This window comes from Vicugna pacos, chromosome 3, assembly GCF_048564905.1.
Source record: "Vicugna pacos chromosome 3, VicPac4, whole genome shotgun sequence".
NCBI classification, from domain to species: Eukaryota; Metazoa; Chordata; class Mammalia; order Artiodactyla; family Camelidae; genus Vicugna; species Vicugna pacos.
In genome coordinates this window covers 71,351,087-71,374,660 of record NC_132989.1, presented here as the reverse complement: position 1 = coordinate 71,374,660, position 23,574 = coordinate 71,351,087, and the positions used below count along the sequence as shown (strand labels likewise).

Sequence of the window (23,574 nt, the reverse complement as noted above, 5' to 3'; positions counted from 1 at the left end):
TGCCCCAGCCAAGCCATCAACACTGGAACACTCTAACTATAAAAAAAATTTGGTTATTTCCCCCCATTACCTTATCCTGAGTAGCAGCCTCAGGGGGGTTTGAAGATTCTACCACCAGTGGAACAAGATTTGTAGAATCTTCACTGGAATTAAAAGACTGCAATTTTAATTCTTCATCTAAAACTTCACTAGTGGAGTCCTCCTCTTCTGGCATAAGTGAAGTTTTAAGAGTATCATCCATTATCTCACCATTCACGGGCTCTAATTCAGATTCCTACACCACAGAGGGGAAAAAAGGCAGGACACATTACAGATTAACTTACTTGTCATGCAAGATGGGTCCATTCTCAGCTCCCCTCAGAACTCAAGATACATTCTACCACATCACAGGGCACAGGTTAAGGAACAGTAGAGTCAGTAAGAGAAAAGAGTCCATATGCACCCGAAATCCCCGCTGTCCTCGTGGAGAGAGGACAGGACCGGGATGCCCTGCAGACCCAGGGTGCGTCTGAGATTCAGTGAAGTGACCCTGACTCCTTGCTCATCCTTCTAATGCGGCAATCACAAGAAGAACTTCAGTAAAAAGGCACCAGAGAAAGTCTAAATTTGGTGCCGGCTCTGAACAGAACATCCGCTGTTCAGCAGCTGGAATCTTGGAGCCTGTGGGAAGCTGCACTTCACACTGCCGGGGGGAGGAAGTACTACGAGTCCTGAGGGAAGCCGAGTTGGCTTCAGCTTCCTCCTGGGAGAAGAGAGGCCCGGCTTGGTCAGCTCATTGTCCAGTCAACCCAGGGTCATTTTTGAACAATCCTGCTCCTTAAATCCCATTAAAATATGGAAAAGCAATCTGATAACACAAACCTTCCAATTTCTGAAACTGCTTCCTCCGAGGTTTATTGATTAACAAGACTTCCATTTAATGTCTAATATTTCTAATTTATCCTAGTGACATTTTAATAATTAGAGGGCATTTTATTTTATTATCATTTTAAAAATTAGAAAAGCGATGCGCTCATTTTAAGAAATAGATTTGAATGGATTATATAGGACCCCTGAAATCATTTTCCCTAGGAATAGTGAGATCAGAGACTTAGAAAATTAATCTGGCCAGGTAGTATAAAGAATAAATTGCACACAGAAGGTAATTATAATAAAGCTCATAGAAGGACCAATTAGGGTAGGAGAATGTTAAAAGAAAGAAAAAGAGAAAAACACAGCAAAAGCTTTTGTAAAACAAAAAATTTTGGTGAGTAACTAAAAGTGAGAAGCAACAGGAGAGAAAAACTCAGTCCTTCAAGTTTTATGTTTGGAAACAGAATGAAAAATAAATAGGAAAAAAGGCTCAATACTGAAGTGACAGGAAAGAATAGAGACACTGAATTTAAGATAAAAGACATCTGTCTAAATAGAAATATTTAGAAGGCAAGTAACATTATAGGACTACAGTCTGGATCAGTGCTGGAAGTCTAGTTACTGGTCATCCCCACAGAGATGACAACGGAGCCATTAGACTAGGTGCATGAACCAAAGAGCAGGAAGTCAAGAACTGAGTCTTCAAGAACGTCCACAAATATAAGGAAAAAAAACAGGAAACAGAACACTCAAAAAGCAGACAAATAAAACCAAACCAAAACTTCAGAGACAAGAAAACGAAAAAACTAAAAAAAATACAGTCATGTTATGAAGTCAGACCAGAGAATGCTGAGGAAGAGAGAGTAGTCAGTCGAGGTAAGGAAAGCCACTGGAATTGAATGAAAGTGTCACTGGTCACCTGTAAGAGTATTTGCTCAATAGTTCATTGGACAAAAGAAACAGGTTACATGATGTACATACAGTATAATCTGAAGTTTTTAAAGAGAAAAAGTCCCACAAATACACATTCCCATAAACATCTAGAAACAAATAAATCCCTTTTTAAAATATGTGCTTTTCTCCCCATTTTCTACAACAAAAGAAGAAATGCCATTTAAATATACAGTTTCATGAGGCAGAGGAAAGAAGAGCTAAACTGGAGCAAGTTAAGGAAGTGAAATTGGCAATGCAGTTTGACTTGCTTAACTGGCTCCTGGCTGGACTGGCAAACACGCAAACGATTTTTAAAGCAACTTAAGCACATCTGAAAGAAGAAATAAGAAATCTATAGACAGGGAAAGACTGAAGATATTGAAGAAGAACAGGACAGGAAATAGAGAAGAAGAAAGAAAGGGACAAATAATTGGGGAGCTGCAGAAATCAAGCCAGATAAAAAGTTTACTCAGTCACAAAGGATTTTCCTACTTGTCTTCTAGTGTTAAAAAAGAAATGCATTTAGTTATCTCTCCAGGAATTTATAAGTCAATTGTGGTCAAATACATATTTTTTTCTGGACAACTAATTCTGCCCTTCTAACCAAAATAGGAGTGCAACGGGGGGCCTGTTGAACCTCCAAGTGTTCTAACTTGTTTTATAAGGCAGACCTTGTATAGTCACATCACTTGTGTCACTTCTTAAGTATGTTTAATTCCACAAATTAATTTGTATCTTAAATACACTGAGGGACATGGCTATCTAAACATCCTCTATTTTATGTTCTCAGTAAGTCAACCTTTATAAGCTCAGTTTGAAATATAAAGTACCTGTAACTTTATCCTACACTTCCTGATCTTTCTTAATACAGACATACATGCTTTTTAGCATTAAATCCAATTCCCACTAACAGTCTAAAATATATCATTGCACTTTTCTAACCATATATGATTAAGAAAGTTAAAATTGGTTACTTCCATTCATTTTATTTAATAAGCGAATCTCATACCTTTTCACCATCTTGCTTTTCCAGGCGTGGCTGGGTTTCTGGTGCTGGCCGAACATCTTTATCACTACTTACATCTGCAAATTCCATCACATTCTGTTCAGGTCCCTCTTCCAAGAATTCTTCTGAGCTCTCTGATGTATGTGCAGTAGACTCCAATCTAGAAAACCAAAGTAAACCATCCCAACTTGTTTTATTAAGGATGAATACAAAATTTTAGGAATCTGTTAACAAAGTAACACCTTAGAGAACCAACTAACTGTTGTTTGGTCCAAAACCAATTTCTTGACCTTCTTACAAATCTGTTCTCTTTACTGTCTCATTTTCCAGTTTGATCACCATCTTTTCAATCATGTAAACTAGACCTTTCTTTTACTCTATGTGTACTGACTGGACCTTGTTCTCCTAGAAAGCACATACCTCCCAGTTCACCTAGGACAGCCAATTGAGTTTCCAGCTTGGCCCCGGCAGCGGCTTAACTGGGGGCACGCCTTATCTTATTGCACCTCACTTTATTGTGCTTCAAAGACAGTATGTTTTACTAATGGGAGGTTCGTGGCAATCCCATGTTGAGCAAGTCTACTGGCACCATTTTTCTCAAAGCACTTGCTCACTTCATGTCTCTGTGTCACATTTTGGTAATTCTCAAAATACTTCCAACTATTTTGTTATTACTACATTTGTTATGGTGATCTGGGACTAGTTGATGTTACTATTATAATTGTTTGGGGGCACCATAAACTACACTTACATAAGATGGCAAACCTGACGGATAAACATGTGTGCTCTGATTACTCCAACCAACCAGCTGTTCCCCCATCTCTCTCTCCTCTGCCTCCCTATTCTCTAAGAAACAACAATATTGAAATTAGGTCAGTTAATAACCCTGTGATGGATCTAAGTGGTCAAGTGAAAAGAAGAATCGCATGTCTCTCACTTTAAGTCAAGCCAGACACGATTAAACTCAGTGAGAAAAGCGTGTTGAAAGCTGAGACAGGCCAACAGCTAGGTCCCTTGTGCCAAACAGTTAGCCAACTTGGGAATACAAAGCAAAAGTTGTTGAAAAAAATGTCAAGTGCTACTCTAGTGAACACATGAATGATAAGAAAGGAAAATAGCCTTATTACTGATATGGGGACGTTTTAGTGGTCTGGATAGAAGATCAAATCAGCTACAATGCCCATAAGCCAAAGACAAATCCATAGGAAGGCCCTAAAACTCTTTTCATTTCTATGAAGGCTGAGAGAGGTGAGGAAGCTACAGAAGAAGAGTCTGAAGCTAGCAGAGTTTGGTTCATGAGGTTTAAGGAAAGAAGCCATCTCCGTAACAGTGCCAGGTGAAGCAGCCATCACTGATGCAGAAGCTGCAGGAAGTTATCCAGGAGATCTAGCTAAGATCATTAATGAAAGTAAACAACAGATTTTCAATGGAGACAAAACAGCCTTCTACTGGAAGAAGATGCCATCTAGAACTTTCACAGCCAGAGAAGAGAAGTCAATGCCTGGGTTCATAGGATGGGCTGACTCTCTTTGTTAGGGGCTAACACCGCTGGTAGTAACTTTAAGGTGAAGCCAATGCTCATATTCCTCTGCAAAAATACTAGGGTCCTTAAGAATGATACTAAATCTACTCTGTCTGTGCTCTCTAAATGGAACAACAAAGCCTGGATGATGGCACATCTATTGACATGGTTTACTGAGTATTTTAAGCCCATTGTTGAGGCCTGCTGCTCAGGGGGAAAAAAAAAGTCCTTTCAAAATATGACTGCTGCATGCGTTGGTGGTATAGTGGTGAGCATAGCTGCCTTCCAAAATATGACTGCTCACTGACAACGTACCAGGTCACCCAAGAGCTCTAAGACACACAACAAAATTCATGTTGTTTTCATGCCTGCTAATAAAACATCCATTCTGCCACCCATGGATCAAGGAGTCATTTCAACTTTAAAGTATTATTATCTAAGAAATACATTTCATAAGGCTATAGCTTTCATAGATAGTGCCAGAGATGTGACTGAATTGCTGCAATCTCATGATAAAACTTAAATAGATGAGGAGTTGCTTATTATGGGTAAGAAAAGAAAGCGGCTTCTTGAGAAGCCTGGTTAGATACTGCAAAGACTACTGAAATGACAAAGGATTTGGAATATTATATAAACTTAGATGATAAAACAGCAGGACGGTTTGAGAGGACTGACTCCAATTTTGAAAGAATTTCTACTGTATGTCAAATGCTATCAAACAGTATTGCATGCTACAGAGAAACTGTCAGTGGAAGGAAGAGTCAGTCAATTTATGTAGCAAACTTCATGGCTATCTTATTTAAGAAATGGCCACAGCCATCCCAATCTTCAGCAACCACTACCCTGATCAATCAACAGCCATCTACATTGAAGCAAGACCTCCAACAGCAAAAAGATTGCAACTCGCTGAAGGCTCAGATGATGGTTAGCATTTTTTACCAATAAACTATTTTTTAATTAAGGTATGTTTGGGGTTTTTTTAGACATAATGCTATCACACACTTAACAGACTACAGTATAGCATACACATAACTTACTTTTATATGCACTGGGAAACAAAAAAATACATGTGATTCACTTTATTGTGATATTCACTCTGGAACCAACCCACAGTCTCTCTGAGGTATACCTGTATTAATAATGCCCCTTTCATTCTCAAAAATATCAGTTTGGACAATAAATAATATGGTTTAGTTCTACCTCTGAAATACCTTTCAAATATATCCTTAACTCTCTATTCCCATTTTCATCTTCCTACTTCAGGTCCAATTCTCTCTGGACCACTGTAACATCTTCCTAATCCATCTTCAGTCTTGCAGTACATACATTCTTCAGTAAGGTTTCCAGAGCTATGTTTCAAACACAAGTATCTGTACCTGTGACAGTCCAGCTCAGAAAATTCTGATGGTTCTCTATGGCTCGGAGAATAAAGTGTGCCTCCCTTCAAAGCCTAACATGACCAGACTCTTGTATTTTTATCTCCTACTAGATGTTACAATTTACCCTATATATCAGTTATCCTTATCAACCCCCCTCCTAGCTTTGTGCCTTTGCTCATGTTATTTCTGTAGTCTAGAACTACGCAGTGCAATACAGTAGTCACAAGATACTCATCACTATTCATGGTAACTAAAACTAAATGAAATTAAAAGCTCAGTTCCTCAGTTGCACTAACCACACTTCGAGTGCTCACTGATAAGCACACTGAGCAGTGGCTGCCATATTGGACAGGGCAGATACAGAACATGTTCATCATACAGCAAGTTCTTTGGACAGCCCTGGTGTACACCAGGGGTCAGCAAACTCTTCCTTTAGGTCTTGTGGGCCATGTGGTCACTGAACAGCTGCTCAACTCCACCACTGTAAAGCAAAGCCATCATTAGAAACATGTAAACTACTCAGCATGGATGTGTTACAATAAAATCCTATTTACAGTAGGTGGTGGGCCAGCTTTGGCCTACAGACCATAGTTCGTATACCCTTGGACTAGAAAGTCTTCTTCTCAACTGTGCTTTCTACTTATCTTTGAAGCCCTGACCCAAATGTGAAAGTTCTCCATCCCCTCAATGAGAATCAATATGCTCTCCTTTACATCCACAGGATTTTGCACTTCTATTACTGCATGTGCTTGCAGTGCTCTTAATCTGTGTCACAGGTACAGATACGTGTATTAGAAACCACCAGGCAGTCGATTCTTCAAGGGCAAAGATGAAGTATCTGAGTAAGCATTCAAGCATTTAGTCTCACTGTTACTATTTTAAAAAAGAAAATTTCACAATAATTCTACAGTGTTCAATTTTAAATGCAGTTATATTCCCTTCTAAAAAGGGTATTACATCAAAATGTGGCTCAGTGAATAAACTCATAATTATCTAAGCTCTTACTCTTTTCCCAAATTACTAGATTTAAATATTTACTTAAATTTGACCGTAACATGATGAATTTTTCATCAAAATATAACATTTACATACTTAATTACCCAAATCTATACATAATAAAACTAGCATAGCTATAGAACTCTCTACCTGAGTAGAATAATTTCACAACTAAAATGGCAGAGCTATGAATAGTGACTCAGGAACAGTTAGCAGGGCTTCCAAGGCAAAAGTCTATTTGTACTATAATATTCTAAATCTTGCTTTAACATGTAGATCACCATGTCACTCAAATCTGGGTAACAGCTGTGTTTCCTCAGGGGCACTTGACCGACAGCAGGCAATCAATGTGTTAAGAGTCAAAGGAAGATAGAAAATAAGGTTTTGATCCAAGCATTTTGTTGATTCGGCTGGTTGGTAAGTTCCTGGAGGAGCTGATGATACCATTTATGGCTATTGCTAATTTATGTTATGTTTTAAAACCCAGGAAGATGTATCAGTTATAAGGTAAAACTGAGGGTTTTTTAAACTGACTAGAGCTCAGCATTACTAGAAACCACAGCTACTGCCAAATTCAAAGTTGGTGAAAATGACTCATTTGGGATAATACAATCACTAGAATATTCTCCTGGATTTTTACACGATAGATGAAATCGTGAGTTTATTCTATTCTCTTACTAGCAACCTCTCCCTACAACACTGTCAAAGGGACACTTACCAAGTGTCATCAACACTCTTGTGGAAGAATTCAAATACAAACTCCTACACCAAGGTCATTTGCTATACAAACAATATAATAACCTTCACCTTAAAAACCAAATACTAGTAATATGATAAGAAAAAGAAACAAAATACTGAGTGTGAAATAAACAACACTTTACTTGTTTACTGAAGCTGTAGGTGAAGTCTGGTGAGTCCTTTCATCTTCTGCTTGCGAACTACTAAATTCAGAGTCCTGAAACCGCTTTCCAATCTTTGGCCGCTTTAGATGACTACTTCGAGCACGAGTGGAAACAGGTGTCTTATCATGACCTGAGAAAAACCAGCAACACTACAATGAATTGATTATGTATGCAAAGGATTACCTCTTAAACACACAGAAATGCAGGAACTACGCTGGTTCACCTGTATCCCCGCCATCACACACTTCCTTTCTCTCACTTACATCAGGCTAAGAAACCATGTCAGTGTCTCTTTCTAAATTACAAAATAATGTCACTATTCATTCCTCACATTTCTGTGCTACCCTGAGCTCTGCAAAGTGCTTCTGTGTTTTCACTTATATCCTCGGCCAATAATCTTGGAAAATAAACGAGGTAGACAGTACTGTCCTTATTTTACAGGTAAGGAAATGAGGAAAAGAGGTACGACAGCTTACCCACCTGTTCACATGGCAAAACCAGTGGTAGTGGTGGCATTAGAACCCAGATCTAGATTTTAATGCTGGGTAAGTCTTCACTTACTCTAAAGGACACACACACATGAACACATACTTAATTCTAAGTGTCTCATGCACTTACTGATAGACCAGGTGAATTTCTTACCTTCAGAAGTGCTTGCAAAGGCATCTTTTAGAGAATCAATCTAAAATAAAAACCAAATATAGATACAGATAAAAACCAAAAGTTTTAGATCCTTTTTTCTCCCTATGGAGCTACTTCATTCAGTGTCAAAGAAAATCTTTTAAAAATTTTTTCAAATAGCATTTTTCATGCTCACTATTCATCAATAAGGAAAATTTAGTTAAGAAATAAAAAGGCTATATCATAGCCTGTTTATTATAAGCCTAACAACTTATCAAGCCATCTGTTAAAGTGATATACATTGCAGTTTCCCGAGTCCTGTCCTCACCTACCTTCTCTTCTCAGTCCATATTCTCTTCCTGTGTAATTTTATCTGCCACATTTACTTCCAGATCTACTTGCTGATGAATCGAAATACACAGTTTAATCTCCCCAACTTTCCCCCTGATTTCCAAAGCTCTATTTCCAATGAAATATCTCTCCAGTGGATACTTCACCCAATTTCACATACAACCTGTCCCAAACTGAACTCTTATTTTTCCCAATATTATCTTCTATCTAGGTTAATGGCGGTAACAATTCATTATGCCATTCTAACCAAAAACCTGTGAGGCAGTAATAACTTCTTCCTATCCCTCATTCAATCAGCCACAAAGCCTGTCAATTTTTACTCTGAAGAATCCCTCAAGACTGCCCCCTCTTTGGTATGACCAATCATCTTTATTACTAATGATTTTAAATCAGGCATGTCTCATCTTTAACATGCGCTCCTCAATGGTACCCCTCACTCTAATCACGTGCCCTGTAATCTCCTCCACTATCACAGCTGATGCTTCCAAGTCACAAAAGGTACCACTTCTTTGCTTTAAAAAATATACAAATAACATCAAGATTTGTAATGGTTGAGCACCACCTAGAATACAAACTCTCAACCTCTTACAAACCAACGTGCCATTTTCTTTTACACCTGTGCTTTTTACATGCTATCTGTTGGAATGCCCTATCAACCTTTATCATAGAACTCCTGTCCACTCTTTAAAAGTCAGCTCAGTTACTACACTTATTCCAGTCCTTAGGCAGAGTTAATCATACTCTGCTATGTACCTTCAATTATTTGCTCTATATTCTATTATGGCAATAACTACCGTGTAGTATATTTGTTTACTTATTTGCTTCCAGTAATGGACCATCTACTTCCCCCATGCTTCTCAGAACAATATTTCTGTATGTCCAATGCTTGCCACAGTACCTATTTTATTATATAAATTGCTGTCCGTTCATTCATTACACATTTATTGAAACCCTACAATATGGCAGACACAAAGACTTCAAGAAGATCTATTTACACGACACTGACAAACAAGGAAACAACTAAAAATTCTGCCTTCAAGAAGCCTACAGTTCAACTAGACATGGCTAACACATAGATAGAGATGAATAAATAAAAGGTACCAAAAGTATCCTAAGAGAAATACATGTAATATTTATGCCCCAAAACAGAAAAAAAAAATCAGATAGAAATATCAACATCACCTAAAGACTAAATCAGGTAGTGATTGATCACTTTATAGCATATATCAAAACATCAAGGTGTACACCTTAAATATGTACATTTTTGTGAATTATACCTCAATAAAGCTAAAAAAAAAACTATGTAGTTAAAATGAACAAACAAAACCACTTCCCCTGTGGTTACTGATGAAAAGAGATAAATAGTTTAATAGAAAATTATTTTCCTTGAATTAAAATACTAAAGTAATATGAAGACTATATATTTTAAAAACAAAAATCCAATTTATGCTGCTGACCTTATAATATGATACCATCTGAATATACTTTCATTAAAATGACACATTTAAAATTATTTGGCTTAATATAAAATAAATCATTGTTCTCACTACATGTATGAAAAGAGCAGATTTTTAAACGTTCCTTAGTTTTATGATATCTGACCAATATTAAATGACTCTGAGTAAATCTGAAGAACTTGGACTGCAACATAATAGAACATGGGCTTATTCTGAAGTCTGAAATTCCAAAGGTAGAAAAAAATAAAAACAAAAACTTGAACTCCTTACATATAGCTATTGTATTATTTACATTATCCTTAAAAATGTTTTACATAGTTTCAAAGAGTTAACACTCATGCTAATTAAGACAGGAAAAAAGAGGCACAAATGACTCACCAAAACACGTGTCTCTGAATCGCATACACATTTACAAAGACATATTCAACACTCACTAAAGATATACTCCGGTACTTGTGTACAAAACAAATATGACTGTAATAAATGCCATCACAACAAAACACTGCATAAAAACAGACTTCCAGAATCCTACCAATGGACTTGTATTTTAAGTAATAACAATTAAGTAGGTTCTAGAAATGCACCTGGTGAGTCCTCTGGAATTCAGTAATGGGACCTGTCCTTCTACTTCTGGGTCACCTACTATTTGCAAAGTGCATGACATTCTACAGAGACCTAGCATATGTAGCCTCAAACTTCTCAAATAACTTCATACCCTTTGACCTACTACTAATTACTTCTAGAAATTTATCTGTGTAAGGAAATAATTACTTTGCACAAAGGTGAATAAATGTGTTCATGGCTGGGCCATTTATAAATATAAAAAACTTAAGTGTAATATGTTAAGGAGATAAATGATAGTTACCTACACAGACTAGAACAGTGTGCTGCTATTTAACAATGTTTTTAAACAGTAATGCCACAGAAAATGCTTACAATAGTATGTTAATGGAGAAGAGCAGTTAGAAGTAGCATAAAAGAATAAGAACAAAAATAAAACATATGCAGATACATGTTTTATTATATATTCAGTACATATATAAAAATTTTAGTTGCTATATCTAGGATAATGGGATTATAGATTTTTATTTTCTTCTATATTATTTTGTGTATTCCAAATTATTTTTCAAATTAAATCCTCAATGACCAGCTAACAGAAAATAACAAGGTAACTAACACAGTAGAAATTACATAAGATTGTTGAATGAACAGTAACATTAAAAGCTAAATATTAGCTGGCCCTATTTTTAAAAAACAGCAAACTAATTATTCCCTACATAAACACACAGTGTACCTACAGTTAGCTGCATCTCACTAGACTGATTATCTTCAGTTCCGGCTTCAAATTCTGGAACAGATGCAAGACCGTATTCTCCAGACATAGGTCTTTTAGCTTCATTTTGAGAAACAGCTGTATGTAGAAGAATTTAAAAAATTTGTAACCCAATTAATATTTGGTTTTAATTGTAACATCGTTTGTACTGATTTTCACAAAAGCCCTGAAAAGCAGCCTGAACAAAAGGGTGTTGAAAATCTGGTGTGGGATATCCCCTTCACCAACATCTTATAATGAGACTTTGCAGATGTAGAATCTTTAATAGTTATCTGTACTTAGTGGCTTCGAGGAGAGATGGATGAGACCCCGGTACCAGCCTTGCCCCTGATGCCTGTTCTCCCTGTTTGAGTAATCTGTGTTAATTTATCACCCATCAGTTCCTACTGGACTGTTACATTCCACTGGGCTATTCTAGATCCTCTTATACTAGTGACTCAAATGTTTACAAAGAACAAAAATTCAAACTTTAGAAAAGAAGCTCTGTTACTAAAGAGATCACATAACAATATACCAATACTATGGACTGTAAGGTGCAACCATTAGGCACTGCTTTTTTTTTTAATTGAGGTATAGTCAGTTTACAATGTTGTGTCAATTCCCAGTGTAGAGCACAATTTTTCAGTTATACATGAACATACATATATTCATTGTCACATTCTTCATTAGGCGCTCCTTTTTAAGCTGGACTTGTGTTCAAAATGGAAACATTCTTACCCGTAATTTTAAGCGCTTCTCTTTGTAATGCTCTGGTGACTGGTATTCGCTGGTACCAATGTCCAACACCTTCAACCTCCCAAAGGAGCTCATGGTCCCCAGGATACTTTTCAAAATACTGCTTGCAAGCTGAAAAACACATTGAGAATTTCCTAGAAATCCCAAAAATCAATTGTTTGGGAAAACAGAAGATGGAAAGTAAACTGCCCAACTCACTCAATGGGGCTAGCATAACCCCGATAGCAAAATCACCAAGCAACCAAAAATAAGAAAGCAGTCTCATTTATGAATCAAAATCCTAAATAAAATTCCATATTAAAGTTTTAAGTAACCAAGGAATTCAAGTCCTCATAAAAGATATACTTCCCCTTTAAAGAGAAAATTACTAAATGTTACTGAAGGACATAAAAGAAGAACTGAATAAAAGGACTGTTAGACTCAATAGTGTGAAAACACCAATGCTCACCAAATTATTCTGTAAATTCCATGCAATTCTAAACAAAATCCCAACAGAGATTTTCTTTAATGGAACTGGACAAAACCTGATCCCAAATTCAAAATGAAAGAACAAAGGGCTATGAAATAATATTCGGGCCAATTTGAGGGAAAAAAAACCAAGGAGGACTTATTCTAGCAGATTAACAAGAATCATCTTAAAGGCACAGTAATTAAAAACAACCTGGTATTGACATAATGTGGAAGAGGAGGAAGAGGAGGAAGAAAATTAAATACCAAGGGGGGAAAAAAAACACCAAGAAAGAACCACATATAAACTAGAAATTTGGCAAATGACAGAGGAGGAATCACATTTCAGAGGAGAATGAATAAAACTATTAAATAATGATGTTAGAATAAAAGAAGTCAGATCTTGACCTCATATCAATATCATTCATAAAAATAAGTTCTAGATGAATTCTAATACCCATTATAAAAAGCAAAATGTTTAAAGAAAACATAAGAGAATACCTCTAGGATATCTGGGTACTAAAGGATTTCTTATAAAAGATACAAAAATCACAATCCGTGATAAAATAGTATGAGAAACATGATTATTAAAGTTTAAAACTTTCTATACAGGACTTTCTGTGAAGATGGACATGACCTACAGCAGCACTGTCCAATCCAGTAGCTACCAGAGCCGCATGGGGCTGCTAATGACTTGAACTTACAATCTGATTTAATTTTAATTAACCTAAACTTAATTTATATCAGTAGCTGCTTTATTTGGACTACATGGTTTATATTTAAAAGGCACCATACCCAGGACTGTATCCGCAGGGCCAAAGAAGATTGTGTCCCCCAAGTTGAACTAGAAAGGTTAAAGATCAAGCAGCTAGAAGGGGATAAACATCGACTTCAGCAGCAGCTTAATGATGCCAAAAACATGTATAAGATTTTAGAAAGAGAGTTCCATCAGTTCAAGGATCAGCAAAGCAACAAACCAGAAATTCAATTACAGTCTGAAATAAATCTCACAGTGGAAAAGGCTGAACTTGAAACAAAGTTGGAACCTGCAACTAAGTCTAAACTACATTACAAGCAGCAGTGGGGACGAGCTTTGGAAGAACTTGCCAGACTTAAGCAGCAGAGGGCAGGAAAGTCAAATGGCTCGTCTTAAAAAACAGCAAGAAGAATTGGAACAGATAAGGCTGCATTACCTGGCTGCTGAGGAAAAAGACACAGTAAAAACTGAAAGACAAAAATTATTGGATATAAGAAATGAACTGAACAGGCTAAGGCAACAAGAACAAAAGCAGTACCAGGATTCCAGAGAGACTGCAGCTGGAAAAATGGACGGCCCACGTGGCAGGACACGGGAAGAAGGTTTGCATGATTATCTGACTCGCCTCCTAGAAGAAAGGATGCCTCTTCTCTGGAAAAGGATGGGTGTGTGTAATCACGAGGATCGAATGATGAGTGAACTCAACCGACAGATCAGAGAGGTTTGGGCAAAAAACAAGGCCAGTAATTAATAACATTTGGAAAATCTTTACAGAGACTCCAGTTCTAAATTTTAATTGTAAAACCCTCAAAAGAAGGGAAAATTGATATTTTAAAATGCAATTTTCAATTTTTTATAAGCAAAACTTTTTATGCTATTGTATAGTATTTATTTTACTTTATTTACTTTATGCTGCCTCTCCACTGGTTTATTTCTAACTGCATCTTATCTACTAATTTTCAATGACTTTTCAGGGTTTCTCATAATTTATAATTTCATGGCTAACTTTTTTTTAACTTTTTTTATTGAGTTATAGTCATTTTACAATGTTGTGTCAAGTGGCTAACTTTCAAAACAGCTTTTCACTAAATTTGCTCTCAGAGAAATGACTGAATTTCCAGTTACATAATTTTTTATGGTGAGCCAGAAGAGTGCATATTGCACTTTAAAAATGCTGTCCTGTTCATTTGAATACAGACATCTTATAAGTCGAGGCCATTTGTAAATGTAACTAGTTTTATTTAATTCATTTTAGATGATCTGTCTTTTTAACTTGTAACATTTGCAGGTGACAAGTTTGAAAACAGAAAGCAGGATCAGGGCAGAGAAGCCATATGTGATCTATTGAGCGACCAATTAGTCATTTATTTAAATAAAGTTACTAGAGATTAAAAAAAATAAATGAAGACACAGATTAGGAGATAAACAGAATAAAACAAAAGATTAGTATTCTGGGCATATGAAAAATTACTAAAATTGAATTAGAAAGACAAAATAACCCCAAAGAAAAATTGGCAGTTATGAACAGGAAATTCACCCATAATGAAACCTGAATGGTCACTAGATGATAAAACTCACTAGCTGCCAAGATGAAACAGCAAGATACCATTTTCACACCCATCAGATAGTAACAATCATCAGAAGAATACGGGAAATGGAAACTCCCACACGGCTAGTGTGAGAACAACTGTGAAGTGGTTAGTAAAGTTGAAGACAAACATTTTATGATCCAATTCTACTTCTAGGGATACCCTAATGATTTACACATATGCAGAAGACATCGTATAATGAATAAAATGTTCATTACAGAACAGTTTTCAAACTGGGGTCAGCGTACAACCTAAGTGCTCATCATCATTAGGGGATATAGGAATAAACTATAATATGTATACAATGAAATACTATACAGCAACTTCAACAAATAAACTACAGCTGTGTATAATCAACACTGATAAATCTAAAAAAACAAGTCAATAAAAAAGCAAAACGATGTCATTTTATAAGTTTAAAACCACATTAAACACAGTGATACAGCCTCCGGGGAAAACAGTTTAGCAATTCCTCAAAAAGTGAAACACAGAATTCTAAGCCAACAATTCCACTCTTCGGTTTATATCCAAAAGAATGAGAGGAGGGACTCAAACAGATATCTGCACACCAATGTCCATAGCAGCATTATTCACAGAAACACAGGAAGGGAGAAACAACCCAGGCGTCCACCAATGGATAAATGGATAAATGAAATGTGATACAGTCACACAATAAAATCTACTCAGACATAAAAAGGAATGAAATTTTGATATATGCTACAACATGGATGGACCATAAACATTATGCTATGGAAATAAGACACAGAAAGGACAAATAGTGTATGAATTCCTGTTTGTGAGGTACTGAGACCAGGCAAACTCATGACAGAGAGCAGAAAAGAAGTTAGCGAATGCAGGGGAAAGAGGAAGGGGAGTTACTGTTTGAAGGGTACAGGGTTTAGATTGGGGACGATGAAAAAGTCCTGGGTTCAGATAGTGCTGATGAGTACACGGCACTGGGAAAGTGATTCCTGCCATCGAACTATTTACCCCTATAAATAAAGTGGTAAATATTATGTTATATGAATTTTATCACCAAAAACTTTAAATTTTAAAATTAAAAAAGCACAATAAATAATGCTCTACAGTGTTTATGGACAAAAACGTAAGTATGAAACCATGGGCAGGAAGGATATCCGCCGACTTCAGGAACACAATTATCTCCGGGAGGAAAGGAGAAAGAGGAACGGGGCTGGGGAGGGATCCAGAGAGAACATCAACTGTATCTTCAACGTTCTGTTTAGGTTTACCTAAAAATAAATGAAAACAAACATGGCAAAATCTTAACAGCTGTTAATCTGGACAATGGATACATGGACACTAGGATACCATTCTCTCACTTTTTTCCCATATGTTTGACAATATTTCTCATGTTTTCTGGTTGTAGTTTTCATACATAACAGGAAGGGAAAAGCTGGGGGTGGGGGATGACAAGCCACAGTGAGTCCTTTGCCTAAATTAAAATAACTGAAATAAAATACCTTACATAATACATAAGCACCCGTTTTCATTTGGTATTCAACTTATTTATCATTAGAATCCCAGGAAAGGGCAAGTAATAAGAGGTTCCGCCTGCAGTAGATGTGGTTGCATTCCTCCCCAGATTCAGTGAAGCACTAATTAGACTTTAAGAGCAAAATCCATTTGCAGATTATCCAAGGTTATACAGGGTTCATTCCATTCTCATGTATGGATTTAGAGAGAAACCATGATTCAAGATGGGCATGCAACCCTTGGTTCTTGTTTTGGGGATTTTTCATATTAAAAAGGAGGAGGAAACAAAAAACAAAAATGTTTTTTCAGTGAAAATAAATATCTGATATTAGATTAAAATCAATGGTAAAGTATATTTTATAAAAGTTTTCAAATAATTTACTTTTCAGGATTAAATCTTATTCATTAAGAAAAAAGTAGTGGTATGGGCTTTATGCCAATGCAAATATAAATCCACCAATAGTTTTTAAAACATCACAACACAATATATCCACACAATGGAAAGATAAACAGCATTGAAAAAGAGAAGACAGAGCTATGTGAATCCACAAGAGTGAATCTCATAATTATAAAGATTAGTAGAAAAAGCAAACTGCAAAAGAATTCATACAGTACATATTATTTATATAAAGTTTTAAAATATGTAAAACAACAATGCATTGTTGGAGGATACGTACATACATGGGGAAAATAAATGCCAAATTGAGGATGGTGCTCATTTCGACCAAGGGAGTGAACTAACTGGATATGACAGGAGTACAGCTGTATTGACAATGATCCACTTCTCACAATGGTACATGCTGGATGGTACACGATTATCTGTTACCTTTTTCTTTATGTAATTTTTGTATATATATGGAATTTCTCTTTTTAATTTAAAAATCTACCACAAATAACCCAAAGAATGGTCAAAGGACTTCAACAGACACTTCTCCAAAGAAGATACATAAAAGACCAAAATGCACATGAAAAGATGCTCAACACCAAACACAAATCAAAACTATAATGAGATGTCACTCCATAACCACTGAGATGGCTATAATCAAAAAGACAGACAACAAATGGTGAGGATATGGAGAAACTGCAACCCTCATACACTGTTAATGGGAATGTAAAATGGTGCAGGTGCTTTGGGACACAGTTTGGCAGTTTCTCAAAAGGCTGAACACAGAGTCACCATATAACCAAGCAATTCCATTCACACCTAAGTATATACAGCAGAGTAATGTCCAGACAAAAACTGCACAAATGTTTAACACAGCATTATTTATAATACCTAAAAAGTGGAAACAACCCAAAAGTCCATCAACTGATGATAGATAAACAAAATGTGGCATATCCACACTACAGAATATTCCTCAGCCATAAAAAAAATATGAAGCACTGATTCATGCTACAACATGGATGAACCCTGATAACATGTACACAAAGTGAAAGAAGCTAGACACAAAGAGCTTACAGTGTAACTGAATCATACAATTCCATTTATATGAAATATCTAAAATAGGTAAATCCATAGAGACAGAAAAGAGGTTAGTGGTTGCTAGAGGAACGAGGAATGGAGGAATACAGAAGGACTGCTAGCTGGTTCAGGGTTTCTTTTTGGGGTGAATCTGCAATTAGATAGTGGTTATGGTTACATAGCTGTAAATACAGTAAAAACCACTAAACTGTACACTGTGGATTATATTTCAATTTTTAAAAAAGCTACCACACCCCCAAAATACCATTTGTGTGAGATAAGGGCACATTCGCAAAATTAAGCCCTAGACAGCCAAAGCATATAATTTACTTAATACTGATACATGCATATTTACAATATTCTGCAAAAACAGGTCAGAAGTGACACTGAGACAAGTATAACTTTTTAAAACTTATTCCAATTACCTGTGTACATCAGAGAGGTCAGTGGATACCGCAAGCCAAGTGCGTCTTCTGTAAAGGAATCAACAAAGTCCTCCAGCATGTGAAGCCCAAAATCTTTGCCTCGGTATTTCTTTCTTACAAACATTGTATCGAGAACTGGCAGTTGGTAGCTTTGGGTAAGAAATGAGGTACATATGCTGCCTGCAGTCATAAAACAAAAGTCCAACAATTTTTCACATTTGAAAGGCCATATATGTATATATATTTAGAGAACATGGGTTAAGCCTTTCTAAAATTGGTTAGTTTTTCTTACATCAAGAAGAATGTTCAAGAAATGCATAAACTTTATATGGTAAAATGTTTTCCAGCTATTACACATCATAATGTATACTTGAGATGAGAAGGGCTATGTATTTTGTTTGCCACAGTATCTAACAAGACAAATAACTAGTTCCATTTTATGAACTATATATTTGAATACATATCACTGTTCATAGACTCGCACAACCTTAAAACTCATCAACTACTAAATTTTCAAATTTAAAGAGTATTTAATGATTGTATGCAGTTTATAATACATGAAGTATCTAATTCCAACCTTCATACCTGTCATCTTTTCTTTACTTTTTCCCTATTGAGTATAGTCTCATTTTTATCTATTTAATGCTGGCAAAGAAATGAATTAGTTCTCCAAATGTTTAAGGACTATAGATTAGGACTTAATGGAAACATGTTTTAGAAATGGCTAGGTCAGCAATCTTTTTGCTGTGAATATACTATTTAAAATATGTATGTTTAAGGTTTAACAGAAGAAATGTTCATTGTAGTGTATAAATATGACTCTTCATTACACAGTTGTATTGATTTGTCTTTTAAGAACCCTCATTTGGTTTCTGACCCTCAAAGAGATGTGACAGCTCCTGCCTTAAGACAGTTTACAAGTTGAGGGCATCATGGTGGGGCATCCCACTTTCTATTAATTGTAGTATTAATTCACAGTTAGCTATTAATCAATATTCAACTCTGTGCCTTAAATTAAATAATCTATTATTCTCAGTTATTCATATGATTCTGGATTAATTCTAATAATATAGTTCAAGAAAGAAACAAAACTTCAGGAAACAAACATCTCACAAATTAACTTTTACCAATCATATCACTTGATGAGTTGGTCAATATAATAAGACTTCTTATATAGTTCAACCAATGAATGATCTATGATTAAATTGGAGAACTTCAATAACCTTTTGTAATAGTCTCCAAGACTATCAGAGACTATCAACTAATTTAAGTTTAGAATACATAATATACATTGCTATATGCTTGAATCTTAACTGCTGACATTGTTAGGATACTGATAAGAGTCAAAATGTCTTAAATAGTGATTTTGGTTAACAATATTGTATTATATATTTGAAAATTTGTTAGAAAGGTATACCTTAAGTGTTGTCACATCAAAAAAAAAAAAGAAGAAAATAGTAGCCATGTGAGAAAAGACATGTTAATTATCTTGATTTTGGTGAATATTTCGCAATGTATATCAAGTCATCAAGCTGTACATGTTAAATATATACAACTTTAAAGTATCGATTATGCTCAACAAAACTGACATAAATAAATAATTTTTTGTCTGAATCTAACAGGTAGTCTCGCCAACAAGCTACTGTGACCATTATCAGCTCTTAATGTCTTAAAATCAGGGTTTCCTAACAGTCACTGCCAGAAGCGATAATGACATCAAGAGAGACATTACTTCGTGAGCAGCAGTAATTCAGAAGACAAAGCGAAAATGAGAAGAGAAAGTACTGTCTAGTTCTGGTTCTCAGTACAAAGTCTGAGGATCTGCTGCTATTTACTACTGTGCGTGCTTCGGTCCTTACAAAAGAACACCAACTGTACGAAGTAAACGTTCCACAAGTTGATTTTTTTTTCTGTTTCCACACAAATATTCCTTTTAGTAGAAAAAAGGTAAAGTCCAGCATCTGTGTTAAAATGGTCAATTTATAAAACCAGTAGGGCTCACAAAGTCTAAAGTTCTATTTACTCACCACGTCCATATTCATTTCAAAAAAGCATGCTAATTCCCTTATTTTGCCTATATCTTAAATATTTATTTTTGTATTTGGAGCAGGGTTCTAACTTTATACAGAAACAATCAAATAAAGGGCAGAAAAACTTCCCATGTTGCTAGAGATTCTTCAGCCACGTCAACAGCTAAAGATAATAGCGTAACTACTTAATACATAATTACTTAAATGAAGTTTTCATTAAATTAAATCTACTAATTGAAATGAAGTAAAACTTAGCCTTGCACATAGCAGCCTGAATATTGATATTCCTCAGAGTTCCATCTCTGGCCATCTTTTTCTCTGTGTGCTCTCTCTGGGTAACCTCACCTACTCTCAAGGCTTCTACCATTTATCCAAATGCTCATGACCACTCATCTTTAATTCCTGTAATGCATGAGACTTACTCCAAGATCAACAATGGAAGAGCTCGTATGAATGTAAATATAACAAAAAGCACATGGTCATCTCCATAGAGAGAGAAAACCCATTTGACAAAACCCAGCACATACGTTTGATAATAATACTCAGCATCCTCAGCCTGATACAGAAATCTACGAAAAACCCATAGCTAACATCACACTTAACAGTGAAAGGCTGGATGTCTCCCCTAAGATCAGGAACAAAACAAAAATGTTCATTCTCACCACTTCTATTCAATGTTTACAGGAGGGTCTAGCCAGGGAAATTAGGCAAGAAAATGAAATGAAAGGCACCCAGACTGGAAAGAAATAAAACTATGTTCATAGATGAAATGATTTTGTATATAGAAAATCTTAAGGAATCCTGGAAAAAAAATAATTGACACTGATTTCAAACAAAAAAGATTTCAGCAAGGTTGCAGGATACAGGATCAACATACAAAAATCAATTGTATTTCTATACAACAGCAATGAACACTCTGAAAATGAAATTAAGAAAACAATTCTACTTACAATAGCATCAACAAATAATAAAGTTCTTAAGAATAAATTTAACAAAAGAAGTACAAGACTTGTGTACTGAAATTTGTATACAAATATTTAAAAGAAATTAAAGAACACCTAAATAAATGGAAAGACATTCCATGTTCACAGTACAGAAGACTTAACATTGTTAAGATGTCAATACTCCCCAAACAGACCTACAGGCTCAAAATCCCAGCTGTATTTCTTGCAGCAATTGAGAAGGTAATCCTAAAATTCACAGAGAAATGGAAAAAAAAAAAAGCAAACAGCCAAAACAATCTTAACAAAGAACAACAAAGTTGGAGGACTCACACTTGCCGTTTTAAAACTTACAAAGGTACAGTAATCAAGACTGTGTGGTATTGGCAAGAAAATAGAGATCAATGGAACAGAGGTCCCAGAAATAAAACCTCATACTCATGGTGAACTGACTTTTGACAAGGGCCCCAAGGTAACTCTATGAGAACAGAATAACGTTTTAAAATGAATGGTGCTGAGCCAAGTGGATAGCCACATATGTAAAAGAATGATGTTGGACCCCCTTTCCTCACACCATATACAAAAATTAACTGCAAATGGATCATAAACATCAAAGTAAGAGCTAAAACTAGTCTCAGGAGAAAACATAGCAGTAAATATTTATCACCTTGGGTTAGGAAAAGCTTCTTTAGCTACAACACCAAAAGCAAAAGTGACACACAAAAAGATAAATTGGATTTCATCAAAATTAAAAACTTCTGTGCTTCAAAGGACATCATCAAGAAAGTAAAAAAAAAAAAGAAGAAGAAGAAGAAGAAGAAAGTGAAAAGGCAACCCATAAAATGAGAGAAAATATTATCAAAGTATATACATATCTGATAAGGGACTTGTATCTAGAATACATGAAAAAATGCTTACAAATCAGTAATTATAAGACAAATAAAACCCAATGTTAAGAGATGAGCTAAAGATTTAAACAGACATTTCTCCAAAGGCATACAAATGGTCAACAGGTATATACAAAATATTCAATGTCACTAATCATCAGGGAAATGGCAAATCAAAAAAAACAAAGATAATAAATCTTGGCAAAAATACAGAAAACTGGAACCTTTGTATACTGTTAATGAGAATGTAAATGGTAAAGGCACTATGAAAAACAGGAGGTTTTTTTGAGGTTCTTCAAAACTTTAAAAAAAAGTAGAGGTTCCTCAAACCATTAAAAATAGAACTACCATACGAATCCAGCAACCCTACTTCTGGGCACTTGTCCAAAATAATTGAAATCAGTATCTCAAAGAGATATTAGCAATCTAGTGTTCAATGTAGCACTATTCACAGTAGTCAAAATGTGATAACAACCTAAATGTTCACTGATGGATGGATGGTCAAAGAAAGTGTGGTTATATATGCATATATATACACAACAGAAGAATATTCAGTGATTAAAAAAAGGAAACCCTGCATTATGCAACAACACAGATGAACCTTAAAGACATGCTAAATGAAGTAAGTCAGTCACAGGACAAATACTGCATCATTCCAATTATATGAGGTATCTGTAATACTGAAACCCACAGAAGCAAAGTGCAGAACAATGGTTGCCAAAGGCAAGGGGAGGGGGAGATGGGAAGTTGCTAATCAACAAGCTTAAAGCCTCAGTAATGCAAGATGAGTGAGTTCTAGCGATGCGCTGTATGACATTCCTAGTGAACAATATTGCAAACTACAGTTAAAAATCTGTTGAGAGTACATCTTACATTAAGTTTTCTTACCATAATAAAATAAACATTTAAAAAACCTATAAAATAAATAATCTAGACAGAAAGTAGATTAGCGGTTTCCAGGGACTGTAGGGTAAGGCAAGTGAGCAGTGACTGCTAATTGGTACAGGAATTCTTTTTGAGGTGATGAAAATGTTCTGCAACTAGACAGTAGTGATGGTTGCACAACTGTGTGAATATACTAAAAATGACCTTAAAAGACTGAGTTTTATGATATGGGGATTAAAATAGGATGGATCTCAAAATAACTAAGCTGAAAGAACCCAGACTAAAAAACAAAATCACATACTTTGTGATTCCATTTTGCTAAATTCCAGAAAAGGCAAACTAATATATAATAATAGACAGCAGATAAGTGTTTGTTTGGGAACAAACTGGGGGAGGAGGAATTATTAAAAGGGTACAAAGAAACTTTTAGAGATAACAGCTATGTTCATTATCTTGGTTGTGATGAAATCCCAGGTGTACACCTAAGTCAAAACACAATAAATTGGAGGGAGAGTATGGCTCAAGCGGTAGAGTGCATGCTTAGCACAGATGAGGCCCTGGGTTCAATCC

General features: G+C 35.6%; 1 protein-coding gene and 1 pseudogene across 6 annotated transcripts in view; one reads left to right on the top strand and one right to left on the bottom strand.

Moving 5' to 3' along the window:
- Positions 1-23,574, bottom strand: part of FAM169A (family with sequence similarity 169 member A) — an 85,045-nt gene that overhangs the window by 5,648 nt on the left and 55,823 nt on the right. For all 6 annotated transcript variants that reach the window (XM_072958506.1, XM_006197582.4, XM_072958505.1 and 3 more), the window contains exons 6-12: positions 18,262-18,441; positions 12,070-12,198; positions 11,318-11,430; positions 8,233-8,272; positions 7,570-7,720; positions 2,795-2,951; positions 71-274 (exon numbers count right to left, since the gene is read on the bottom strand). In XM_072958506.1, the coding sequence (XP_072814607.1) occupies positions 71-274; positions 2,795-2,951; positions 7,570-7,720; positions 8,233-8,272; positions 11,318-11,430; positions 12,070-12,198; positions 18,262-18,441 (974 nt within the window). The remainder of the gene's footprint in view (positions 1-70; positions 275-2,794; positions 2,952-7,569; positions 7,721-8,232; positions 8,273-11,317; positions 11,431-12,069; positions 12,199-18,261; positions 18,442-23,574) is intronic.
- Positions 13,161-14,042, top strand: LOC140690250 (centrosomal protein of 120 kDa-like; annotated as a pseudogene).